The sequence below is a fragment of the Tympanuchus pallidicinctus genome, unplaced genomic scaffold (assembly GCF_026119805.1).
Source record: "Tympanuchus pallidicinctus isolate F22 unplaced genomic scaffold, pur_lepc_1.0 scaffold16, whole genome shotgun sequence".
Classification (NCBI taxonomy): domain Eukaryota; kingdom Metazoa; phylum Chordata; class Aves; order Galliformes; family Phasianidae; genus Tympanuchus; species Tympanuchus pallidicinctus.
The window spans coordinates 34,368,178-34,391,134 of NW_026294679.1; the positions used below are offsets into that span (position 1 = coordinate 34,368,178).

Below are 22,957 nucleotides of genomic sequence, written 5' to 3' on the forward strand. Positions count from 1 at the left end.
AAAATTAAGCTCTTGTTAGGCAACTGTATCTTAAAGAAGCAGCTAATCTTTATATTCTGTCAGTCATAAACTTCAGTTCAGCTATTTAAAAACAAGTTATTTCTAATTTAATTATCTTGCCTGCTTCTAAGTTATCTCGAAGCATAACATAAGCTATAAAAAAGGAATGCTGGCGTAACACAATCATGTAACACAATGGAAAGTGTAACAATGAGCAGAGCAGCAAGGTCTCAGGCTGCAACAAGAGCAGATTTGCTCAAACAGCTACATGCGCAGAAGTATAAGAAAAAAAAAAATAACAAAAAACAAACAATAAACCACCACCAGCACCACCAGCACCACCAGCACCACCAGCACCACCAGCACCACCAGCACCACCAGCACCACCAGCACCACCAGCACCACCAGCACCACCAGCACCACCAGCACCACCAGCACCACCAGCACCACCAGCACCACCAGCACCACCAGCACCACCAGCACCACCAGCACCACCAGCACCACCAGCACCACCAGCACCACCAGGGAAGCGGCAGATCCTGGCTCCTCCCCTTCAGGTCACTCAGTTGCACTGCATACACCTGAGCTCCCCTGAGTTGGCCATGCCTTCCTACCAGGTGCTCAATCACTGGGTCAAGCCGTGACTCAGCATTTCCACTACAGTTGCTTTTGAGCTTATTTTTGCAGCAAGCATTCCTAATTCAAAATAGATGAGACTATTTTTGATGAATGCACTTCCAGCTGTGCTGGTGAGGAAAGGATACACAAACAGACAGAAAGTCTATTTCTGTTATGCTTTATAAAAACACACATTGCTTTCTTGTTCTCCAGTCACTTAGCAGTCTGCAAGACAAACAGTGCACTTGCTGTCTGCACATGATACATTCAATACAGTTTGCATTCCTGTATTTCCATAGGCAGCTGTCCTGCTCAACTTGTAGCTGCCACGTTCACTGCCATTCCCTCCCAACCACTGCTTTGGCAGACACTGTCACAACAGAGACTCCACTGCTATACATAGTTTTAGAAATACTTTTTTCAGCTACACTTCAGGGCTTACTTATTCTATGCAGGGCAGACACCAAATTTGAAACACTAATTTTACAAATGCAGTTGCTGGATATCTAAGTTATTGGCAGCTCAGTTCAAGAAGTTACCTGATGCTGAAGTCCACACATACATATTAGTTTGGGTCACTCCTCAAAAGGTAGAAATGCAAAATGACTTTTTCTCAAGTCTTTGAGCTTCACTTAAAACAAAGCAGAAACATCTCCTGATGTACAAAACCACGAGAAGAGATCAATAAAGCCTTCTTTGTACACAGGTATACAATTACGCTCTTTATCTGTCATAGAGGAGCACCAATCAGCCACATTTCAGTTTAGTTGTGTTTTTAAAGCATTACTGCAGGAAATAGAAACTACCGATGCAAAAGGACTTACTTGCATACTCCTGTTCTTTGGAATAAATCAAGTGAAAGAATTGTTTTAGACCCTATTAGTAATGTTGCCTTCACATTTTTAACAATTTGTAACACAGAGTGCTATAAAGTCAAACAATAAAATCATCTTTCCTCACCTAGCCTATCTATTCCCTGTATTAAATAAGCACTGGGGCTGTGAGACTGCCTGCTAAATCTATTGGACAACAGCAGATTGGGAAAACTATGATGCAGCAGGTGCTTTCTAATCAAAACGTAAACCACATTCAAACCCACTCTGATCACTCTAATGGCAAATCCTAATCAGTGAGACCCAACACTCACAACCACACACATTACAACCGCTGATAAGCTATGAAGTAGTGTTTTTAATCTTCTTGCCATCACATTTGACATATAAAAGATAAAGACAGAAATTTCCGTAGTCCATCAATAAAAGCAGGGAAAAAAGCAAAGCCCAAAACAATTCTGGGGGGAAATCAGGAAACATCTGAATCTTCAGCATTCAACTGCTATATTTCTATTAGCTAGACCAGCCATTATAAATGACACTAATTAAAAACTGAAGCAATACTTAAAGTTGTTCCGTCAAGCACATGTGAAATAAAGTTTTCAACTCCTCAAAACATCCCTGAACAAAGAACTGATGGCAGATGCTAAAACAGTTCCTAAAGAAAACAGAAATTATCATAAATTAATAAGTCCCAAAGGACTTTGGTAAGCTTCACACCTGATTTTTCAATGAAGTTCAAACAATACCTCGATTTCTTAAACAATCCATTAAGGTGTATGACAAATGCAAGATTGTACCTCTAGGCACACTGTTTTACAAATGTGCCCACTTTCACAAACTTCCACCTCCATTCCCTGTCCCAGATCTATAAACAATCATGTGAGCACCAGCCTCCAACTGCTGGCTCGCTGGAAACCCATGTGGGTCAGAACAGTGGACTTGGTCTCACGATTAGAAGCCTCAGGACAGAGCTCATTTTCATAAACACACCCTGGACATTAAGAACTTTCGGAGACAAATCATGGCACAAAGTACTGAAAGTAACAATAAACCTGAATAGCAACTTCTGAAATACTGGGTTATGAAGATAGATTCTGTCTTGAAATTAGGTGAAATCACACGAATCTGAACAAAGTCTCAGCTTTTATTTTATTAATTTATTTTAAAGAATGAAGTCATACAACAGAATGATAAAGGTTCAAAAAGACATCTAAGAACATATAGCCAAGTCATCAACCCATCACCACCAATACTGCCCACCAAATCATGTCCCTCAGTACCATATATCCACATTTCTTGAATGCCTCCAGGATGGTGACTACACCACTTCCCTGGGTAGCCTGTTCCAATACCTCACCACCCTTTAGAAGACGACATTTTTCTAGTATCCAACCTGAATCTCCCTTGGTGCAACTTGAGGCCATTCCCTCTCATCCTATTTCTTGCTACGTGGGAGAAGAGGCTAACCTCCACCTTGCCACAACCTCCTTGCAGCGAGTTACGGAGAGAATCATAGAATCATAGAACCATAGAATCACCAAGGTTGGAAAAGACCTAGAAGATCACCCAGTCCAACCGTTCACCTATTCCCAATAGCTCCTACTAAACCATGTCCCTCAACACAACATCCAGTCTTTCCTTGAACACCCCCAGGGTCGGTGATTCCACCACCTCCCTGGGCAGTCCATTCCAGTGCCTGACCATCCTTTCTGAAAAGTAATACTTCCTAATGTCCAGCCTGAATCTCCCCTGCCGTAGCTTGAAGCCATTCCCTCTGGTCCTATCACTAATGACACGAGAGAAGAGGCTGACCCCCAGCTCACTACAACCTCCCTTCAGGAAGTTATAGAGAGCAATGAGGTCTCCCCTGAGCCTCCTCTTCTCCAGGCTGAACATTCCCAGCTCCTTCAGCCTCTCCTCATATGGCCTGTGATCCAGACCCCTCACCAGCTTTGTTGTCCTCCTTTGAACACGTTCCAGGGCCTCAATATCTTTCTTGCAGTGAGGGGCCCAAAACTGGACACAGTACTCGAGGTGTGGCCTCACTAGTGCTGAATATAGGGGAACAATCACCTCTCTGCTCCTGCTTGCAACACTGTTTCTGATGCAAGCCAGGATGCCATTGGCCCTCCTGGCCACCTGGGCACACTGTCGGCTCATGTTCAGCCGAGCATCAATCAATACCCCCAGGTCCATTTCCTCCACGCAGTCCTCCAACCACACTGCCCCAAGCCTGTAGCGTCACCTGGGGTTGTTGTGGCCAAAGTGCAGGAGCCGGCATTTGGCCTTGTTGAAACTCATCCCATTGGCTTCAGCCCAGCTCTCCAGCCTGTCCAGATCCCTCTGTAGGGCCTCGCTACCCCCACGCAGATCCACACTTCCAGCCAATTTGGTGTCATCTGTGAATTTACTGAGGGTGCACTCGATGCCCTCATCGAGGTCATCAATAAAGATATTGAAGAGGACAGGCCCCAGCACCGACCCTTGGGGAACACCACTCATGACCAGTCGCCAGCTAGATTTGACTCCATTCACCACCACTCTCTGTGCCCGGCCCTTCAGCCAGCTCCTTACCCAGCCAAGAGTGTATCCATCCAAGCCTCTGGCTGCCAGCTTCTGCAGGAGAATGCTGTGGGAGACAGTGTCAAAGGCTTTGCTGAAGTCTAGGTAGACCACATCAACAGCCTTTCCCTCATCCACCAGATGGGTCACTAGATCACAGAGGGAGATCAGGTTGGTCAAACAGGACCTGCCCTTCACGAACCCATTGCTGGCTAGGCCTGATCCCCTGGTCACCCTGCACATGCCGCATGATCTCCCTCAAGACAATCTGCTCCATAACCTTCCCTGGCACTGAGGTCAGGCTAACAGGCCTGTAGTTCCCCGGATCCTCCTTACGACCTTTCTTATAAATGGGAGTCACATTGGCAAGTCTCCAGTCTTCTGGGACCTCACCAGTCAAAAAGGAGCGCTGACAGATGATGGAAAGCGGCTCGGCTATCACCTCCGCCAGTTCCCTCAGCACTCTTGGGTGGATCTCATCTGGCCCCATCGACTTGTGACAGTCCAGCTGCAGCAGTAGGTCTCTGACTGTTTCTTTCAGAATCACAGGGGGAGGGGGGTTAGTGTGCTCCCCAGCACACTAAGAGCAATAAACTCTAAACAATTCTAGTTCCCTCAACATTTTTCCTAAGATCCCTCACAGATCCACTGCCCTTCTCTGGACAAACTGCTGGGCCTCTACGTTATTCTTGTAGTGAGGGATCCAAAACTGAACACAGAACCCAAGGCGTGACCTCACAAGTGCTGAGTACAAGGGAACAATCATCTCCTGGTCCGGATGACTGTACTGTTTCAAATACAAGCCAAGACGCCTCTGGCTTTCTTCGTATCTGTGCACACTGCATCTTCAGCCAGCTGTTGACTAATGCCCTCAGATTGCTGCACAGCTTTTCAGCCCCAAGCCTGCAGCATTGCACGGGGGAGGTTGTGACCAAAGTGCAGAATTGAGTATACAGTCTTGTCACAGGGTAAGCCCTGGAAAGGCGGATTTGGAAATCCTAGGGAAGTGCAGTCAGGAGTAAACATGGGCTTTAAGACAGCACAGGTAGATTCCACACATACAGCTGAAATACTAAGTTATATTCTGGATTGGAATTACAGAAGAAAAAGGCTATTGCTCTAAGCCTCTATGACAATGTAAACACCTCTCTGATTTTTTTTGCTGCAACAGCCCCCACCCTTCTTCCTTCTTAACATTCTGGATTTAAAAATAAAAATCTAATATGAATTCCTTATCAAGACTTAACTGAAGAATAAGCTCTGAGTGGCACAGTCGGGATTCTCACAACACAGAAACCATCAGCTCATTAAATGCATGTTCCATGAAACATGAATAAAGAAATTTCAGAGTTGCTCAGTCTGTTTGTATATTTTTGGCAGATAATATTTTTTTTCTGTAGGCTCAAAGCAAAGAGCAGCTTTGGAAACATTTCTCTGTTTAAATGCAATCCCTGGACATTACCAAAGACTGCTGTTGGGAAAAACTGAGAGGTATCTGTGTTTATTGTTCAGATAAATAAATTTTAGATCATTTATTTGTTCTGTTCCAAGTACAGTCTGTGTATATCAACACCTTTACTATTTTGCAAAAAGGCAAAACGTGTGCATGACAAAATGGCAACATGAAGAAAAGCTGCATAATTAAGTCTTCAGTGCAGAAAAAAGGCACCACTGACATTCATCAACCTTGCTGAATGTCTCAGGAGACCATAGAGTGGATGCGAGCGCAGTGAGGTGGTGGGTGGTATGTTCAGCAATGATGCCATCGTAGCAGCCGGTCACCTCTGGTGGCACTTTTTTTTTTTTTTTTTCCCTACATGAGCATAGCATTGACTTTTGTCCATTGCTGGTGAAAATGCATAGCTAATGCTCATGACTGTGTCAAAAAACAGTGTTTTGTAGCTGAGAATTTGCTCTATCAAACAGTGTTACTGTATCTAATGTAGTTTCCAAAGAAATAAATAGGAAGCACTACTTTTGGAGCAACCCACGTAGATGATGACATAAAATTTGGGTGATGAGGCCCAGGCACAGGCTGGCCAGAGAAACTGTAGATGTCCCATCCCTGGAGACCTTCAACACCAGGCTGGATGGAACCCTGGACAGACTGAAGTAGTGAGGGGCAACCAGCCCACAGCATGGGTTGGATGGACTTCAAGGCCCCTTCCAGCCCAAGCCATTCTACAGTTTGATGAAAGATGCTCAAGTGGCATTAAATAGCATCCCAAAATCAAACCCACTGGCATTGCAGCATTCTGCCAACCAGCACACAGTAGGGACAAAAAGTACAGCCAGGTTATAGTAATTGCAGATGGGTAGATCAGGCTGACTTACACATCAACACACAAAAGCAGCATTGCCTGACATATCAGATGTAACTTTTAAAAATCAGTTTAGCTAAACCAACACATTCTGCTCACAGTTGAAGGTGCAGGTGCTCTGAACCTCTCCTGGGACTAGACAGGAAACCTAAGCTTAGAATTCAAACCACAGAATCACAAGCACTTCTTTGCTCACATGGTTACACAGATCCTATGCTATTCCCCTCCCCTTGCTGGAAGCACACATTACACTAGTAAGTCTGTGGACCACATGGAGAACAGCAGATTTGCAACTGATCCCACTAAAAATAACCTCCATGCCTTTTGGGGCAGGGGAAGTTGCATTGCTGTGGTCTCACAGACAGCTGCGCTGATACAACGGACTTGCTGGAGGTAGAGTAGAACAACTCACAGGACTGCTTAAGAAAGTGTTCCCTTAACATTACAAGGCAGCAGGCTTTGTCTTTTAGCATTGTATCCTGTTGTTTTGTTGCTTTTTTTTCAGATCTGTCAAATCAAAATTTCAGCTGTTTAACAGACAGAAAAGAAGCAGTGTTGACTGTCAACAATAAAATGCAAAGCAGCACTTTATCTAACACATCTGCTATTTCATTCTCTTTTGCAAACCTCTCATGCTCACACACAACAGGTTTGAACCTCACACTTCTAAGACAAAAGTGATGCAAATCAGTGTGGTAGCCTATCTGACTTCTGATAGGCCTTCAATGTGTTCAATTAATAACTGCAGGAAAAAAAAAGCATTATAAACAATCCAGATAAATCTAAAAATAGGCTAAGTAAGTCAAACAGCCACTGAAGAACATGCAACGTGACTTTTTTTTTTTATAAAAAAAAAAAAAGCAAAAAACAAAGTGTTCCCTGAGATGGAAGGCATTACCTGAGCTGCAAAAGTCAGAGGGCAGGTAACAGCTAAGGGCACTTTAAATGCAGGTAACATGGTTACAACAGCAGTTGAACAGACAGTGGTGCACTGCTTCTCACTTGTCCCACCATAACAGAGACTTACAGCAGAGGAGAGCAATGGTGTGTCCTGCTGCATCCTGTAACTGCTCTCCTGTGGCAAGGATGGAGGGTTTCGTAGAAGAGAAAGATGTCCCACATCTCTGTAAGAGCACTGTTAAACCAAACAACCGCTGCCTCACACCTCCATCAGTGTTCTACCTGATTTCAACAACACTGAGCCTTCCAATACAAGACCCTCAGCCAGTACTAGGATGCAACCATTTCAAAGGAGTGACCTGTTTTGAAAAGACCACATTAATACCAACAACCACTCTCACGCAAAACTAATAACTACCTATATTTCCAGAAAGCACAAATATTTGCACGGTGTGACCTCAGCTCCTAGGTCCAACAAGTAACTAACCCCTCAGCGTACATGTGTATGTTGGACATGGTAGATTTGTTAGGTAAGAAGAGTAAACTCAAGGTCTGGATAAGGCCTGCTAAGACTGCTTGGAAATGGAACTACAAAACTGAGAATTTATCATAAGTCTATCCAAAAATAAACATGTACATAAAGTACTCAAGCAAGAACTTGAGAGTCATGAAAATCTGTGAAAGTTTTGCTTTCCTAATTAGCATTATATACTCTCCAAGTAAATAGTTCTATTTTACTTGAATCTTCTCATCAGCTTGTATTATTTAAAACATGTGGGACATTCAGACAGATGAAAAAAATTGGTCAGGCTCAAAACAAAAGCCACAACATTCCTTTTTATTAGCAGATTAAACATGCAGAACTATAATTTTAAATTCCAAGTAAAAACGACTTAATGAAAACATCACTATTGCAAAAATAGAATCTACTTGGGATTGTTGTGATCTTTAATTGCCATGTTGCCAATCACCTTAAAGAAAACAGAACTTATAAGTAAGTTTGTCAGTCTCATTTGAAAATAATTTAAAAAAAAGGCCACATTGATTAGTGACCACATGGGAATTTGTGTGAAAATCTAGGATTCTAGAAGGTTACAACTGAAAGACCTTGTCTGAAATAGCACTGGGTGGTAAATATTTGTAAAATTTCGTCTTCTCACTTTCAAAGATTCAGCTTTTAAGCAAATGTATTCCTTCTTGACACTGAATTTACGTTACAAAACTCAGAAACACATATATCCATCTTCCTTTTAACTTCTGCATAACCACAGTAATTATTGCCAAAATATGTAAAATCCAAATACAAGTTAAGTGCACTAAATACAGTCACGTAAATTTGAAGTCCTAAAAATCATTTGATTGCTGCCACCTAACGTTGTTCCAAACACCTTGCAAGTAGATAACCATTTTCTGCTGCCTCAGTCTAAAGCTCAGGAAGGCACCAACTCTTTAGGTACTGCGTGCCCTGTAAAGAACAAGAACATGAAGATGTAGGTGTTTTTATTTTTGTTTTTCCTCATGACTGCTTTCGTTCAGTGATTCTACTGTAATTTCAAGTAAGCACAAGACAGAAACACATAGTTTCTGGACAAAAACTGACTAAAGCAAATCAGAGATGCGCAGTAGCATCAGATAACAGCATCAAAGGGTGCTGTCATAACAATGATCAGTTTACAGCCCATCAATTCAGGCATTACCACTGCAAGATATTTCAAAGCTTAAGACTTCCAGTAGCAATGTTATTAATTCTGTCTTTATTATTTCTAAATACATAACTAATGCTTCAATTTAGGAGCACTAGCTATAGAGAGAGTAAGTAAAGACTGAAAATGAAGATAAAGATGAATAAATCTGAGAAGATTGACTGTAGCAAGTCACTTTCTTCTCTGTCCCTCTTCATTCAAAAACTGATAAATGCTGGATCAATTTCAAGAATACAAACAGAGCAATAGAAGTAAACAAAACAAAATACATATATACACACACATATGAAAGTATACATAAATAAAGGGTTTGTAGAGACGCACGCTTCTCCGCTAATCAGCTTTGCTGCCCTTCTATGGACACCACAGGCCCTCAATGTCCTTCTTGTAGCAAAGTGGGAGTCCAGGTGGAGTAGTATTTCTGTTTCCACCTGAATCATAGGGAATTTATTCTGCTCTTCACCATAGACTTCCAGGTCGGGAAGGCTGTGTATCCAAAGGATGACTGGTCTGTCAATTAGAGACAAGTACTGAAGGCACTGAGAATCACAGAATCACAAGGTTGGAAACAACCTGTAAGATCATCTAGTCCAACCGTCTTCTCATCACCATTGCCACCTCAAGCACTAAACCATATCACGCAGCACGACATCCAGACACCTCTTGAACACTGCCTGACCACTCTCTGAGAGAAATAGTTCTTTCTTATGTCCAACCTAAACCTCCTCTGATACAACTTGCGTCCATTAACCCGTGTCCTGCTTGTTGCCTGGGAGAAGAGGCCAAATCCCTCTTCGCCACAACCTCCCTTCAGGAGGTTGTAGAGTGCAATGAGGTCACCTCTGAGCCTCCTCAGCTTTTTTCTTATCATGTGAACACATTCCCCTCCACATCCAGGAAAGATGAGATTCAACTTAGTCTTCCTCTTACTGTTAATATGTTTGTAAGAACAGTTTTTTGTTGTATTTCACTACAGTGCCCAAGTTGACCTCATGCTGGCTTTAACCTTTCTAGTTTTCTCCTGCATATCCTAGGAACTTCCTTGTGCTCTCCTCGAGTTGCCTGTTCCTCTTTCCATAGGAGGTAAACTCTCTTCTTCTCCTGGAGTCTAAGCAAAAGCTCCCTGTTGAACCATACCAATCTTCTTCCTTTCTGGCTCATATTCATCTTACAGCACATGGGGACATCCTGCTCCTGCTCATTTGAAATTTCTTTCTTGAGGAAGTGTCCAGCCTTCCTGGACCCCTCTGCCCTCCAAAAGGACTTCAACGGGACCCTCTATCAGTGTACTGAACAGTTACAAGTCTGCCCTCCATATGCCCAAAGTAGCAGTTTTGCTGACCTCCCTTCTGATTTCACCACTAATTGAGAGCTCTATCATTTTTTGATTGCTCTGCTCAAGACAGCTCCTAACAACCACATCTACTGTCAGTCCTCTGTTTGGGAACAGTAGGTATAGAGGACATCCCCCCTTGTAGGCTTTCATACCAGCTGTGTCAGTAGGTTAGCTTCCACACACTCAAGCAACTTGCTTGACTGCTTTCTCTATACTGTACTGTTTTTCCAGCATGTATCAGGGAAGCTGGAAGTTCTCTATAAGAACAAAGGCTGGCAAATGCATGACTTCCGCCAGTTGCTCATAGAATGTCTTGCCCGTCTCTTCATGCTGGTTAGGTAGTCTATAACAGGCTCCCACCAGGATGTCAGAGTTGCTGGCCTTTTCCAATCCTTACCTTGGCCTTATAATCCCCAGCCTCAAACTCTACAACACTGAAACATTCTCTAAAGTAGCAAGCCAAGCCATCGTCCTTTCTTCTTTCCCTATCCCTTGTAAGGAGCTTGTAGTCATCCATTGCAGCACTCCAGTCATGGGAGTGATCTTACCGTGCTTCAGTAATGACAATTAAATCATAGTTTGCCTGCCACACAACAGCTTCCAAGTTCTGCTTATTGCCCATGCTGCAAGCAGTGGTGTAGATGCACTTCAGCTGAGCAGCTGGCCTCACCTCCCAGCCCTGCCATTCTTCCCCTATGCTCATCTCCAGCAAACCTGGTTTTATCCCCTTGCCCATTGATATCTAATTTAAAGCTCTCCCAAGAAGCCCTGCCAGCTCCTGGGCTAGGAGCTGTTTCCCCCTTTGAGACAGTTGGGACCTATCTGCAGCCATAAGAACAGGTGCCAAGTAAACTGCTCCATGGTTCAAAAAGCCAAAATTCCTGTGATGGTACCAGCCGCATAGCCACGTATTTACTAGCTGAGTTTTCCTGGTCCATTCAGTATCCCTCCCTGGCACTGAAAGGACAGAGGAAAATACCATCTCTGTTCTGCTCTGTCAGCTAGCTACCGCAATCCTGATGAAGTCCCTTTTGATCGCGCTCATGCTTCTTCACTGCTGCCAGACTGAACTACCAGCAAAGGATAACAATCATAGGAGTGAATCAGGCCAGGAAGTTTTCACTTAACTGCAAATACAGGAGTCCAATTTTCAGGACGCATCTCTGAAAACAATAGCACATGTGTCCAAAATGCATTCTTATTAAAGAGATATACTACATATGTTTAAGGAAACCATTTGCAGGACCACTGAGTAAAAACACAATACTCCAACACTTAAATATGCTCAAGTAGAGGAGAAATACTGATGTAAGAGAGTTAACCATCACACTCGTACAACAAAAGGCAAAACTTCTGCAAGGGTAGAATTACCACTTTGCTTGCTCATGTGAATACTCAAGCTCGTAAAGTAAAGGCAGAGAGAGGGAGAGGAAGGGGTAGGAAGAAAGAAGACTTGTTGAGTTCCCTTGGATAAGTTAGTCCTGCAGTTACTAAGAAGATAAGAAAAGGATGCTGCAAAAAATGTCTGACAGTTCCAGCAACCCAAGAGCAAGTGAAATGAACTGATCACCTTAATTACACCTTGAAGGGACCTGGCTGCTTATCCAGGAGAAAAAAAAAAAAAAAGGGCATGTCAACATTTTAAAAGGGGACAGAAACACAAAGCTGATGCTTGGAAGTCTTCTGCTTCCACTGGTTTCTATTAAATTTTATGAGCTTCTTTTTTTTCCCCCTCTACGCTACCATTTATTTCAAAGTGTTTTAATGCAATTTCAACCAATGAAGAGCCCCAATGCCTACAAAGTCATACTACACACATATACCACAGGTACTTCATTCAGTTCCCATCCACCAAAACTGCATGGGAATTAAATGTGTATTAAATCCAGTTAATTTCAGAACTTTAATCTTTCTCGCAGTCATGTAAATTGGAAATTCTCTTCAAGATGCCAATACACATATAACTATTCCACTAGAACAATCTATTTGCTTCAGTACTTCCACTTGCTGCTTTTACAAGTGAAGAATGAAGCCTTCACCAGAGTACTTTCCTCTAGACAATATCTCCCAAAATGCATGCAGGGTACCAAGTTTGTAATTTAAATGCATACGTTTTTACCTTCCTGTATTATCATTTAATATTAGTCTGGTTCAACTCAAATAGTTTTAAAGACAAACATTAAGTAAAGGTACTACTATCATATACAAAATGAAAAAGCAGCAGAAATAAGGTTTCAGGGCAACAATTCTACTTTGCAAAGGAACCTGAACTTCAGCAGGACTGAAGGAAAGCATGTGCTTTTCCAAACTGAGACACTTCACAATATGGGAAGGGAAATGTTACTGAATGAGGTGGGTGCCCTGGAAGTCACTAAGAAAGTGAAGTTACTGCACACCTTCTTTGCTACAGCCTTCACTGCTAAGATTACCTCTCAGGCATAACAGACCCTGGAGGTAAGAGAGAGTGTCTGGAGAAAGGAAGACTTTCCCTTGTTCAAGGAGGGTCGCAAATCCATGGGCCCCAATGAGATACACTCACAACTACTGAGGGAGCTGGCAGAGGTGACTGCCAAACCACCTTCTGTCACCTATGAAAAGTCACGGAGAAATGAAAGGTGCCTGAGGACTGGACGAAAGCCAGAATCACTCCAGTGTTCAGAAAGGACAAGAAGGATGAGCAGGGAAATCGCAAGCCTATCAGTCTCACCTCTGTACCATGGAAGGTAATGGAGCAACTTATTCTGGATGCCATCTCCAAGCAAGTGGAAAAAAAAAAGGTTACTAGTAGTAATCAGCACAGATTCAGCATGGGGAAATCATGCTCAACCAAGCTGGTAGTTTTCTATGATGTCACAACCAACTAGGTAGATGAGGGGAAAGCAGTGGATGTTTTGTACCTTGACTTCAGTAAGGCTTTTGACACTGTCTCCCCTAACTTTCTCATAACTAAGCTTAAGGAATGTGGGACAGATGAGTGGACAGTGAGGTGGATTGAGAGCCATATGACAGACATAGCAGAAAGTGTCATGATCAGTTGTAGACTAGTTGGAGGCATGTAACTAGCAGTGTTCCCCAACGGTCAGTACTAGGTTTCACTTCGTATAAAATCTTCATCAATTACCTGAATGAAGGGACAGAACAAGTTTGCTGATGGTGCAAAACTGGGAGGAGTGGCTGACACAACAGAAGCCTGTGCTGCTATTTAGCAAGACCTGGACGGACTGGAGAGCTGAGCAGAGAGGAAGCTTATGAGGTTCAGCAAGGGCAAACGCAGAGTCGCCTGGGGAGGGATAACACATCCACACAGTTCTACAGGAGGTTAGGATCTATACAGGCTAGGGACTAGAAAGAAGCTCTGTTGAGAAGGATTTGCATGTACTGGTGAACAATAGGTTGACCACAAGCTTAGCAGTGTGCCCTTGTGGCCACAGTATCTTGGGGTACATTAAGAACGTGGCCATCAGGTCAAGGGACATTACCCATTCCCTCTACCCTGCCTGGTGAGGAGTGTATCTGGAGTACTCTGCCCAGTTCTGGGCTCCTCAGTTCAAGAAAGACAGGGAATTGCTGGAAAGAGTCCAGCAGAAGGTCACAAAGATGATTAGGGGCCTTGAGCACCTCCCTTGCGAGGAAAGGTTTGGGACTTTTCAGCCTGGAGAAGACTGAGTGGGAATCTCATCAACGCCTATTAAAATCTAAAGCACAGGAGTCAAATGGATGAGGTCAAACTGTTTTCAGTGGTGCCAAGTGATAGGACAAGGGACAGTGGGCACAAACTGGTATGCAGAAAGTTCCATCTAAACATGAGAAACAACTTCTAGACTCTGGTGACAGAGCACTGGAACAAGCTGCCCACAAAGGCTGTGTCCTTCTCAGGAGATATTCAAAACCCACCTGGATTCTTTTTTGTGTGACCAGCTGTAGGGAACCTGCTTTAGCAGGGGGGTTGGAATAGATGATTTCCAAAGTTCTCTTCCAACTCCTACAATTGTGATTTTGTGAAAGAAAGTTTTTCCCTTGGAAAAAGGCTGTACAATGCTTTCCAGCTAATGCAAGCTATGCATACTGCTCAAGTGCATGCTTCCAGCTTGGCCATCCTAATCTTTTGCAGCTAGTGAGGAGGAGACACGTTACGGACAGACACGAGCTTAAATGAGTTAAAACCCAAGACACAGCAGGACACGAGGAGCCAAAGTCAGCTCTTCATCTTCAGGACACTGGGGTAGCTGCCACAGACCAAAGAGCTGAAAACCCATCGACTTTAGTGTCTACTTCAGGAACTGGCAGCAAAGATGCAACGAACCTTGTGACACCAACACCAACTCACAACAAAGCCACAAGGCTGGTCTCAGATGCTGCAAGCATAGTCAGAGCATATATTAGCCAGATGCAGTATGTTCTTGGTACAGAACAGCAGCTATCTTGATAAATTCACACATGGCTCTCCCAGAGCTTGGCTACGCTTCCTGGTGTCCACAGAGCATCAGCACTCAGAGCTGTATCCAGACTCTGCCCTGTAAATCCTCACTGGGGCCATTCTGTGAGCATGCCTTGACCTGGAACAGTCTCACAGCAAACACATCAAGTTCACTTTAAACACATTTATTCTAGTTAATCACTGAAGGATAATTGAGATTTGATAATGATTAGGGAATACAACCCCCAGGGGGCAGCCAAAAACACTAAACAAGCTGGAAGGAGCAAGTTTTCAACTTCTAGACTTGGGACAAAAGAGATCTGCTCCCAGCTTTTTCCCTCTTCATAGCACTTACAATTTTAGTCACACTGCGTGCCCATACAGCCTTGAAATCACCTGTCTTCTATTAATTTCATATCCATCTTATCAGAATGGAATTCAACAGACAGTTCAGCCTATTGAGTGCTTTTTTGCTACACAAGATACACAGATCACCATTTTAGGCTAAATGCCTGCAGTTTTGAGGTATACACTTACTGTTTACAATGTCACCCTGCAGCTGAAGGATTTGTGGAACAGGCATAGTGAGAATGACTACATCAAACAGTTCCGGTGACCCCATTTTGCTGGAGACTTCCCACTTCCCATCTCGGAGAGAGATATGAGTTACGTGGCGTTCGTAGCAGACATCTGCATCTGGTTTGAAAAAATTAAATACATATAGCTGAATGCCATGTAGAAAATGCACAGTAGTTCCTCTTAGTAACTGGATGGCTTACTAACTGCCAAGCACACAAACCATCTGCGCGCAAAATCTCACAAATCAGGTTGCATTGGTTTAACAGTCAGGATATTACACTAAAAACCTGCTTTAACAGAGGGTCCCTTCCAACCCTTATGGTTCCATGATCCTCATCACCTGGAAAGTTCCTATCAGCCCTGCTCTAGGGCTGGCACTCCTCTGAGTCCTTACTAACGTGATTCATCTCCATAAGTGGATAGGAAACTGCCAGGTTGATTTCCTGCAACTTCAGTGGGCCAAACCTGCTCAGGATGGAACCAAGTGGGCATGGCACACAGGGCAAGGTCCTGTAGACCTTCTATTCGTAGGCATTTTTCACATCTGAAGTCAGCAAAGCGCCTGCAGGGCGGGAAACGTCCAATGCTCACCGTTCTGTTTATGCCTTTCAGTAACTCCAAGATCCATAAAAACAAACCAATTACTATCTTCCACATTTAAGTCACCAGTTAGACCACTCGGGAACGCAGCAATTAAAAGGCTTAATTTCACACAAAGGCGTTTAACCATTACCGGACTGCAGCAAGTAATACTTGACAACGGAGGAGATGCCCTGAGGCGCCACGTAGTCACAGCTGCCCTCTTTCTCCGCCAATCCCTCAATGCGCGCAGACAGCGGCTCCAGGATGCCACGAGACAGGAGCTCCTCGTAGAAACTTGACAGGAGAAAAGCAGAGGGATGCAGACGCGCCGGTGAAACCCACCACCAGCTCATTCCCTTAGCCCGGCCCCGGGGAGGCCGGCACGGCCTCAGGCGCGCGGCCGCCGCCCGCGCGCGCCCCCGCTCACCTGCCGCGCGACTCCGCGCGCCGGCTGACGTACTGCGCGCCCAGGTCGGCAGTGTAGGAGGCGTCCCGCGCGCTGCGGCTCGTGCTCATGCGGCCCCCTGCGGCGGACAGGCGGACAGTCGCTCAGCGCTCTCTCTCCCGCCTCCCGCCGCTCCCCGCCCGGCCGTCCCTCGCGAGCCCACCTGCGCCGCGCGCCTTGTCCCACACGCAGAGCCGTTCCCGCGTCGCCCCCCGCAGCAGCGCCGCGCAGGCACCTCCCGTCAGCCCCGCACCCACCACCAGCACCCGCGCCATTGTCGCGGGGCGGGGCCGCGCTGAGCCACGCCTCGTGCGCACTGTGGAGGGCGGCGGGCCGCCGTGTGGTTGGGCGGCGCTGCTTTCCTGTGCGCGTGAGAGTATGGGTATTTATATAGAGTTATTTTAATAGGCCTTTCTGGTCAGTCCCTTGTGTGTGTCTGCTGTAAAATATTAGTGCTATTTTCACTGAATCACAGAATTGGAGAATCGATCACCAAGGTTGGAAACGACCTTCAAGATCACCCGTCCAACCACCCATCTATCACCAGTAGTTCTCACTAAACCATATCCCTCAACACAAAACCCAGGCGTTCCTTAAACACTTTCAGGGTCCGTGACTCCACCACCTCCCTAGGCAGCCCATTCCAGTGCCTGACCACTCTTTCAGAGAAGCAGTATTTCCTAACGTCCCCATTTTGTTGGGTGTTTTTTAACCCCATCATAAAATGCTAGGTGTACAAGTGGCCTCAAAATACTGCATCTGCAGGGAAAAACTTCTGGAGCTGAGGATTCCGCATCCCAAGCAGGCTCATTCCAGGGATCCTAGCTCAGACTAGCTCAAATCTCATTCTGCAGACCACGCGCCATTGGAGCTCAGGCTGCAGGAGAAAGTCTCCTGTGAAACATCTGGAGGGGTATGGGTAGGTCAAAATGTAGTGATAGTCGAATTATCGAAAGGTCACAGTTGTTTATCCTGCAGTGCCTGGTAAAGTACAGACAGCAGCCTTAATATTTGGATAATCATAGAATCATTGAACGGTTTGGGTTGGAAAGGACCTTAAAGCCCATCCAGTTCCAACACCCCTGCTGTGGGCAGGATTGCCACCCACTAAACCATGTTGTCCTACCTGGCCTTCAGCACCTCAAGAGATGGGCATCCACAGCTTCTCTGGACAGCCTGTGCCAGTGCTTCACCACTCTCTGAGTAGAGACTTTCCTCTTAGCATATATTCTAAACCTGCTGTCTTTTAGTTTTAATTCCCTCCTTCTTGTCCTATCGCTATCAGACTGTGTAGAAAGTCAGTCTCCCTCCTTTTAAGTATGGGATGGCTACTTTCTCCCTGGAGCTTTTCTGTCCTCTGGGCTCAACAAGCTCATCTCCCTCAACTTTTCCATGTAGGACAGGCGCTCCAGTCCTCACATCATCTTCACGGCCCTCCTCTGGACCCCTGCAAGAGCTCTGCGTCTTTCTTGTGCAGGGGGCCCCAGGCCTGTGTACAGTACTCCAGATGGAGCCTCACGAGGGCAGAGCAGAGATGGACAATCACCTGCCTCGCCCTGCTGGCCACACCCCAGCCCTGTTGATGGAGCCTAGGATATAGGTGGCCTTCCAGGCTGTAAGCTCTGCCAGGATGCCCGAGTCTTTCTCCACAGGGCTGCTCTGCTGTTTTTAATGAGTCCTTCTCCCTGTCGGGGATTGCCCCGACCCAACGCTTTGCACGTGGCCTTGTTGAACCTCATTAAATTCATGTGGGCCCACTCTTCAAGCTTGTCCAGGCAATACTAGGATTAGCGGACTATGAATCAAATACTGTCGTTCAAACAAACAGTGCAATGCTACAAACAATAGGGGACAAATATCTGTGGTTGATGCACTAATCCTGTGCAGGAACTGCAGTGTTTCAGGAGATCCATTTTTCTTCTGTCTCTACAAAACATTATCACAAACCACAGCAAAATTGGTGTTTGATCTTCAGGCCAAACATCCTGCTTTTGAAGCAGGATTATCCACTCTGGCCTAATGCCAGGGCAGCTAAAAATTTGTCTACCTATCAAAGCAGATCAGATTGGCTGTAGGGTCAGAACCAGGATTTCTAACAGAGTAGAGCTGACATTCCTGTTTGGATGGCAAAATTGTTGCATATAAGGTTGCACCGCATCTTTTAATAACCTTTCTAGAGAAAATAATATTTTTTCTTTCTAGAAAAAAAACGTTTGCATGTTCTTTTTTTTATTTCCAATGAACAATAATTGCTCTTGAGGTCTGCTCATTTTATTACAATGCAGTCCATACTTTCCATCTTTGGTCAAACTATCTTCTTCCTTTCATTCAGGTGGATCTTCTGTTATACCATGTAAGAAGTATGAAAGTGCTAACATAATTACTACCCCATCATGATTTAGCTTATTTGTGGCTTGTGGCTTCAGCAGGGACACAAAATTTACTGCTCCTGTATTAAGACCAGTAGAGGACCTTTAAACCTTCCAAGATGGATCAAAGAGATCTAGCAGATCTGTGGAGAGAAATCAGAGCAACACTACATCTCCTGAAATGCATTATGGCTCCAGTGTCTTTAAAATTCAATAAAAATGGTAATTAATCACATTTTGGATGTGTTTATTTCTTTTCGACATCTGAGAAGCCAAAGAGGAATAAATGAGAAACATAAATCCAGAAAAGCAATTAAAAAAACAGTCCAGCAGTCCTGTAATTCTGGTATGTGATTACAAAATCCAAAGGAAGAAAAGGCTTAAGGAACGTACGCACTGCCTACGTCTTTGGGTTTATCTGAGATATTTTGGTAGTAAGACTGAATCATTTATTTTGAGTTGCGTATTTTCTGACTAAAGAGCTTTCTTCAAATTCAGTGTTTACATGGGACAGAACAAGGAGTGCCACAGAAATCATCTGTAATATTACATAATCTGTGCAATAGATCATACAGGCAGATAGCTGCTGGCAGAAGGTTCTGCCCACATTTGAGTGAATATTGTTGTCAATATGAGTAATTCGCAAAGAAGTAAGATCAAGTCTGGTTGTCATTAAGAAAGATATCTTCTACATATACTTATATTGACAGTTAGGGGACAAATTGTGTTAAAATCTGCCTCAGCCAACTCATTAGGTTTGGAGCATTTGCAGCATTTCTTTGCAAGCGTCAGGAAAATGTTTCTTCATTTCAAACTTCCTGCATACCTGGAGAAACACAGCCTGAATTGTTAGGAATAATAATCTCCCATCCTCCCAATCCATTTGTGATACTATTTAATATTCCATGATGAATTTTGCAAGTCTTTGCATACTTGCTCTGTGAAGTCTTTCAGCAGCCACAGCATCCTTTGGTGAGAAGTTTCATGGAACAGTCCTTGGAAAAGAAACCTGCAAGAACGTGCCCTGTATTTGTTCCTTGACATAATAATGCTCTGCATTTTGTCATCTGCTGCATTCTTTATAAGTCCTGTTGTAAGCCTTTCTTCTGTGAAGAACAGAGTAAGCATGCAGAAATGAAAACCTAATGAAAGTTATTTATGAAGTGAAGATGCATTCGCTGTGGTTTCCTTTTTTATCACAAGGCCACATTTCTTATCATAAATAATGTATGATTTAATGCTTTTTTTCCTCTAAATATGTTGCTTCTGCTCCTGCTGCAGAAACTTTCTATAGAATTGCCATTTGGTGTAATACACTTTCTTCAAGACAGTCTGTCTCCAGAGTATTTCAGTAAATACTTTTGCCTCTTCTAAAAAAAAGAAAGAAAAAAAAAAGGATTTGTAAATTTTATCAGCTGATCAGATTATCAGCTTATGCAATTGTTTAATTTTCTATCTTTAACAGATTCCTTAAGCATCTTTCAGTAGCACAAAATCTAGCTCAAATTAATCCTGTTTAAACACATTAATTTATTTTTTTTAATCCTCTTTCCCGCTTCCCAGAAACAACTTGTCCTTTGCAGCTTTCTGGGTAGGAGCAATTAATACCCCCAAAACTGGGCCACCATTTAGATGAACCCTAATAGGACCTCTGATGGCCAGGAGGAGCCTCCAGAAGGTCAATAAAAGTAAAAGCTAAATTCTTCCCCAGCACACAGCTGGGTCTGACAGGGCAGCAGCTCTGCAGGCAGTGCCTCCAGCCTGAGCCCAATGAGTCTTGCCTGCTAGAATATACCTTAGAACAGAAGCAAAAAAGGAAATCATAGAAATACTTGAAAATTACACAAAGCTTGTCCCAGTTTTGGAACTAGGACGTCTGTAATATGCTGATATTTTTTCAAGGATATGCAATGGTGGAACATTTTGTGCAGAGAAACAACTAATATTTACTAATCATATGTTCATGTGCAGCACCACTGTGAAGTTTATGCATGTTTGCACAAAAGCAGAAGAGATGAGACACAGTATTTTAGAACAACATGGTTAGAAGATCCTTCAGGGATTAACTCAGCTTACTGCTGCAAGAGAAACTATGAATTATGACAGTCATAATACTTCCATCCTGCACTGAGCTCCTCCTGGTAAACGTGCCATACGTTTCCACCATGGGTGTCAAGACAACCACAGTGATTGCTCCCACAGTATCTGTGGGCATGGGACTGAAATAGAGATTGGGGCAAGAGCTCCTTGGACCTGGTTTTGGGAACAGAGAGTTGTGTGTTTTGTTGTTTGGATGAGCTTGCTGATGTTTGAGGTGGCAATTTTGGTGCCTGTGTTAGTGTTTGTCACTTGCACCTTGTCGGTCATTCTGGAGGAAGGTGACATTAACTGAGCCACAGAAGGACACACGTCTTTGTCCCAACCTGCACGGACTGCCACCTCTTTCACCCTGCAATGCCTATGGCAAAGCAGTGGTCTGAAGTCATGTTGAATATCATGTCACATCCCCAAACCCTGCCTGGGTTGTCCTCTAATATTCACAGAATGATCTGGCTTGAAAAAGACCATTTGGACATTGCTCTCAGATATATGATCTGGATTTTAGGTAGTTCCATGTGGAGCCAGGAGTTTGACTTGATGATCCTTGTGGGTTCCTGACAATGCAGAGTGGAAGTCAGAGATCTGCCAGGGAAGACAGAAAAACGTGAGTATTGAGACAGGCTCAGCACTGTGTTTCCTTCTAGGATCAGAGGATGATGAGCACATTGCTGTTCAGACAAGAGAATCACACTGCGCACAAACAAATTTCACAGGTAGTATTTCCTCTCCACCTCCACTCATATCTTTTCGTGTTTTTCAGTCCCCAGATTTCAGCTCATTCACCATGGATTATTCCAGTTTCAAGGGCTTCATTTCTGTGTCTTGTTTTGTTCATTTTTTTAACAGCTATGAACAGAAATTTATAGCTTTCTTATTCAGAAACAGCAAAAAGATAAAAAAAACAAAAAACAAAAAACAAAAAAACCCAAAGGAAAAAAACAACAACCTCCATCACCAACAAAAGCACAGATCTGTTGGTGCATAGCATAAGAACTTCTCAATCCCCTACTTTTCACCTGTTCCCAAAATAGCAACCCACAACATAAATTTGTGAGGCCACAGTAACCACACTAATCCACTGTGAGGCCAACATATTTCCTGGTATTTTGACCTCCTTATCTGGATGGGGAGCAAAATGCTGCCCTCTGTTTTTGACTGCTCTCCAGAATTTCAGGCTAATTACTGCTAGTGTGGGAAGAAATACATCTTTGCCCTATTTTTGCCATTCTAAATAATTGAAGAGATCAAACTGCAATATGAGCAAAATGGATCATGAGCACATCAACTGAACTTTGAGAGGTTTTGGATGGAAATCCCAGCCCCCATTTGAACAGGTTCTTCATGATCAGGGGGCAGTAAACCTCCAAGCTGTTCTTCTGGGCAGAGTTCAGCAAATTTGAGTTTGACATGGCTTTGCAAAAGACTTTTTTTCTTCACCCCTGCTTCCCAATGGCGACCAGAAGACTTCAGTTATGCATGAAGGGTCTCTGAGCCCCTAGCTCTGTCATGGCGGCCCCGCTCTCAGCAGGTGGTTGGAGCAGGTGACTTTCCACCCTGGATTTTCCTGTGATCCTGTTTCAGAACAAGAAGCAGTAACAAGGCAGATGTGGGATTGCATTCCCCTCTGCCTCCTTGCAACATGGCAGTATTGTATTTCCAGTTTTTCCCATTGGAAATGAAATATAAAATGGTGAACAGAAGTTTCTTTGAGTTCTTATTATTTGCTGAAATAACACAAGTCTGACTGCCCTTTAACTTGAAAGAAGAACCTAAAGTGTATTATTCAGAGGTGCAATCTCAAGTGTGTATGTGATTAGTTCTCATTAGCCTTGGCATTGTGTTGCAAATAGACAGCAAAAGCCTCCAATCCTACATACTGATGTCTAATTTACTGTTATAAACCTTCTATCAGGCAATCTATCGATGGCTTAACTATGATGCTACCTGCATTTCTCAACATATTATTTGAGTACACACCTAATGCCTTCTGGCAATTGATGCTTTGAGACCAGGATCCCAGTCCCACAAGCTACTTGCCTGATGTCAGTTTGAGTTTAGAGCCATACTTTGTTCTTTAAGTATATTTATATGGGTTAAAAGATGAGACATTCAGATGTTGCAAACAGACCTCACAAGTCTTAATTCTACCTGTATTGACAACATTTTTATTATCATTGGACTGCTGGTAC

The 22,957-nt window shown here is 43.8% G+C and overlaps 1 protein-coding gene across 3 annotated transcripts in view; it reads right to left on the reverse strand.

Annotated features, from left to right (window-relative positions):
* Positions 1-16,598, reverse strand: part of RNLS (renalase, FAD dependent amine oxidase) — a 63,902-nt gene extending 47,304 nt beyond the window's left edge. For all 3 annotated transcript variants that reach the window (XM_052676888.1, XM_052676887.1, XM_052676886.1), the window contains exons 1-4: positions 16,463-16,598; positions 16,282-16,378; positions 16,006-16,148; positions 15,231-15,389 (exon numbers count right to left, since the gene is read on the reverse strand). In XM_052676888.1, the coding sequence (XP_052532848.1) occupies positions 15,231-15,389; positions 16,006-16,148; positions 16,282-16,378; positions 16,463-16,574 (511 nt within the window). In that variant the 5' untranslated portion in view covers positions 16,575-16,598. The remainder of the gene's footprint in view (positions 1-15,230; positions 15,390-16,005; positions 16,149-16,281; positions 16,379-16,462) is intronic.
* Between the last annotated feature and the right edge of the window lie 6,359 nt (positions 16,599-22,957).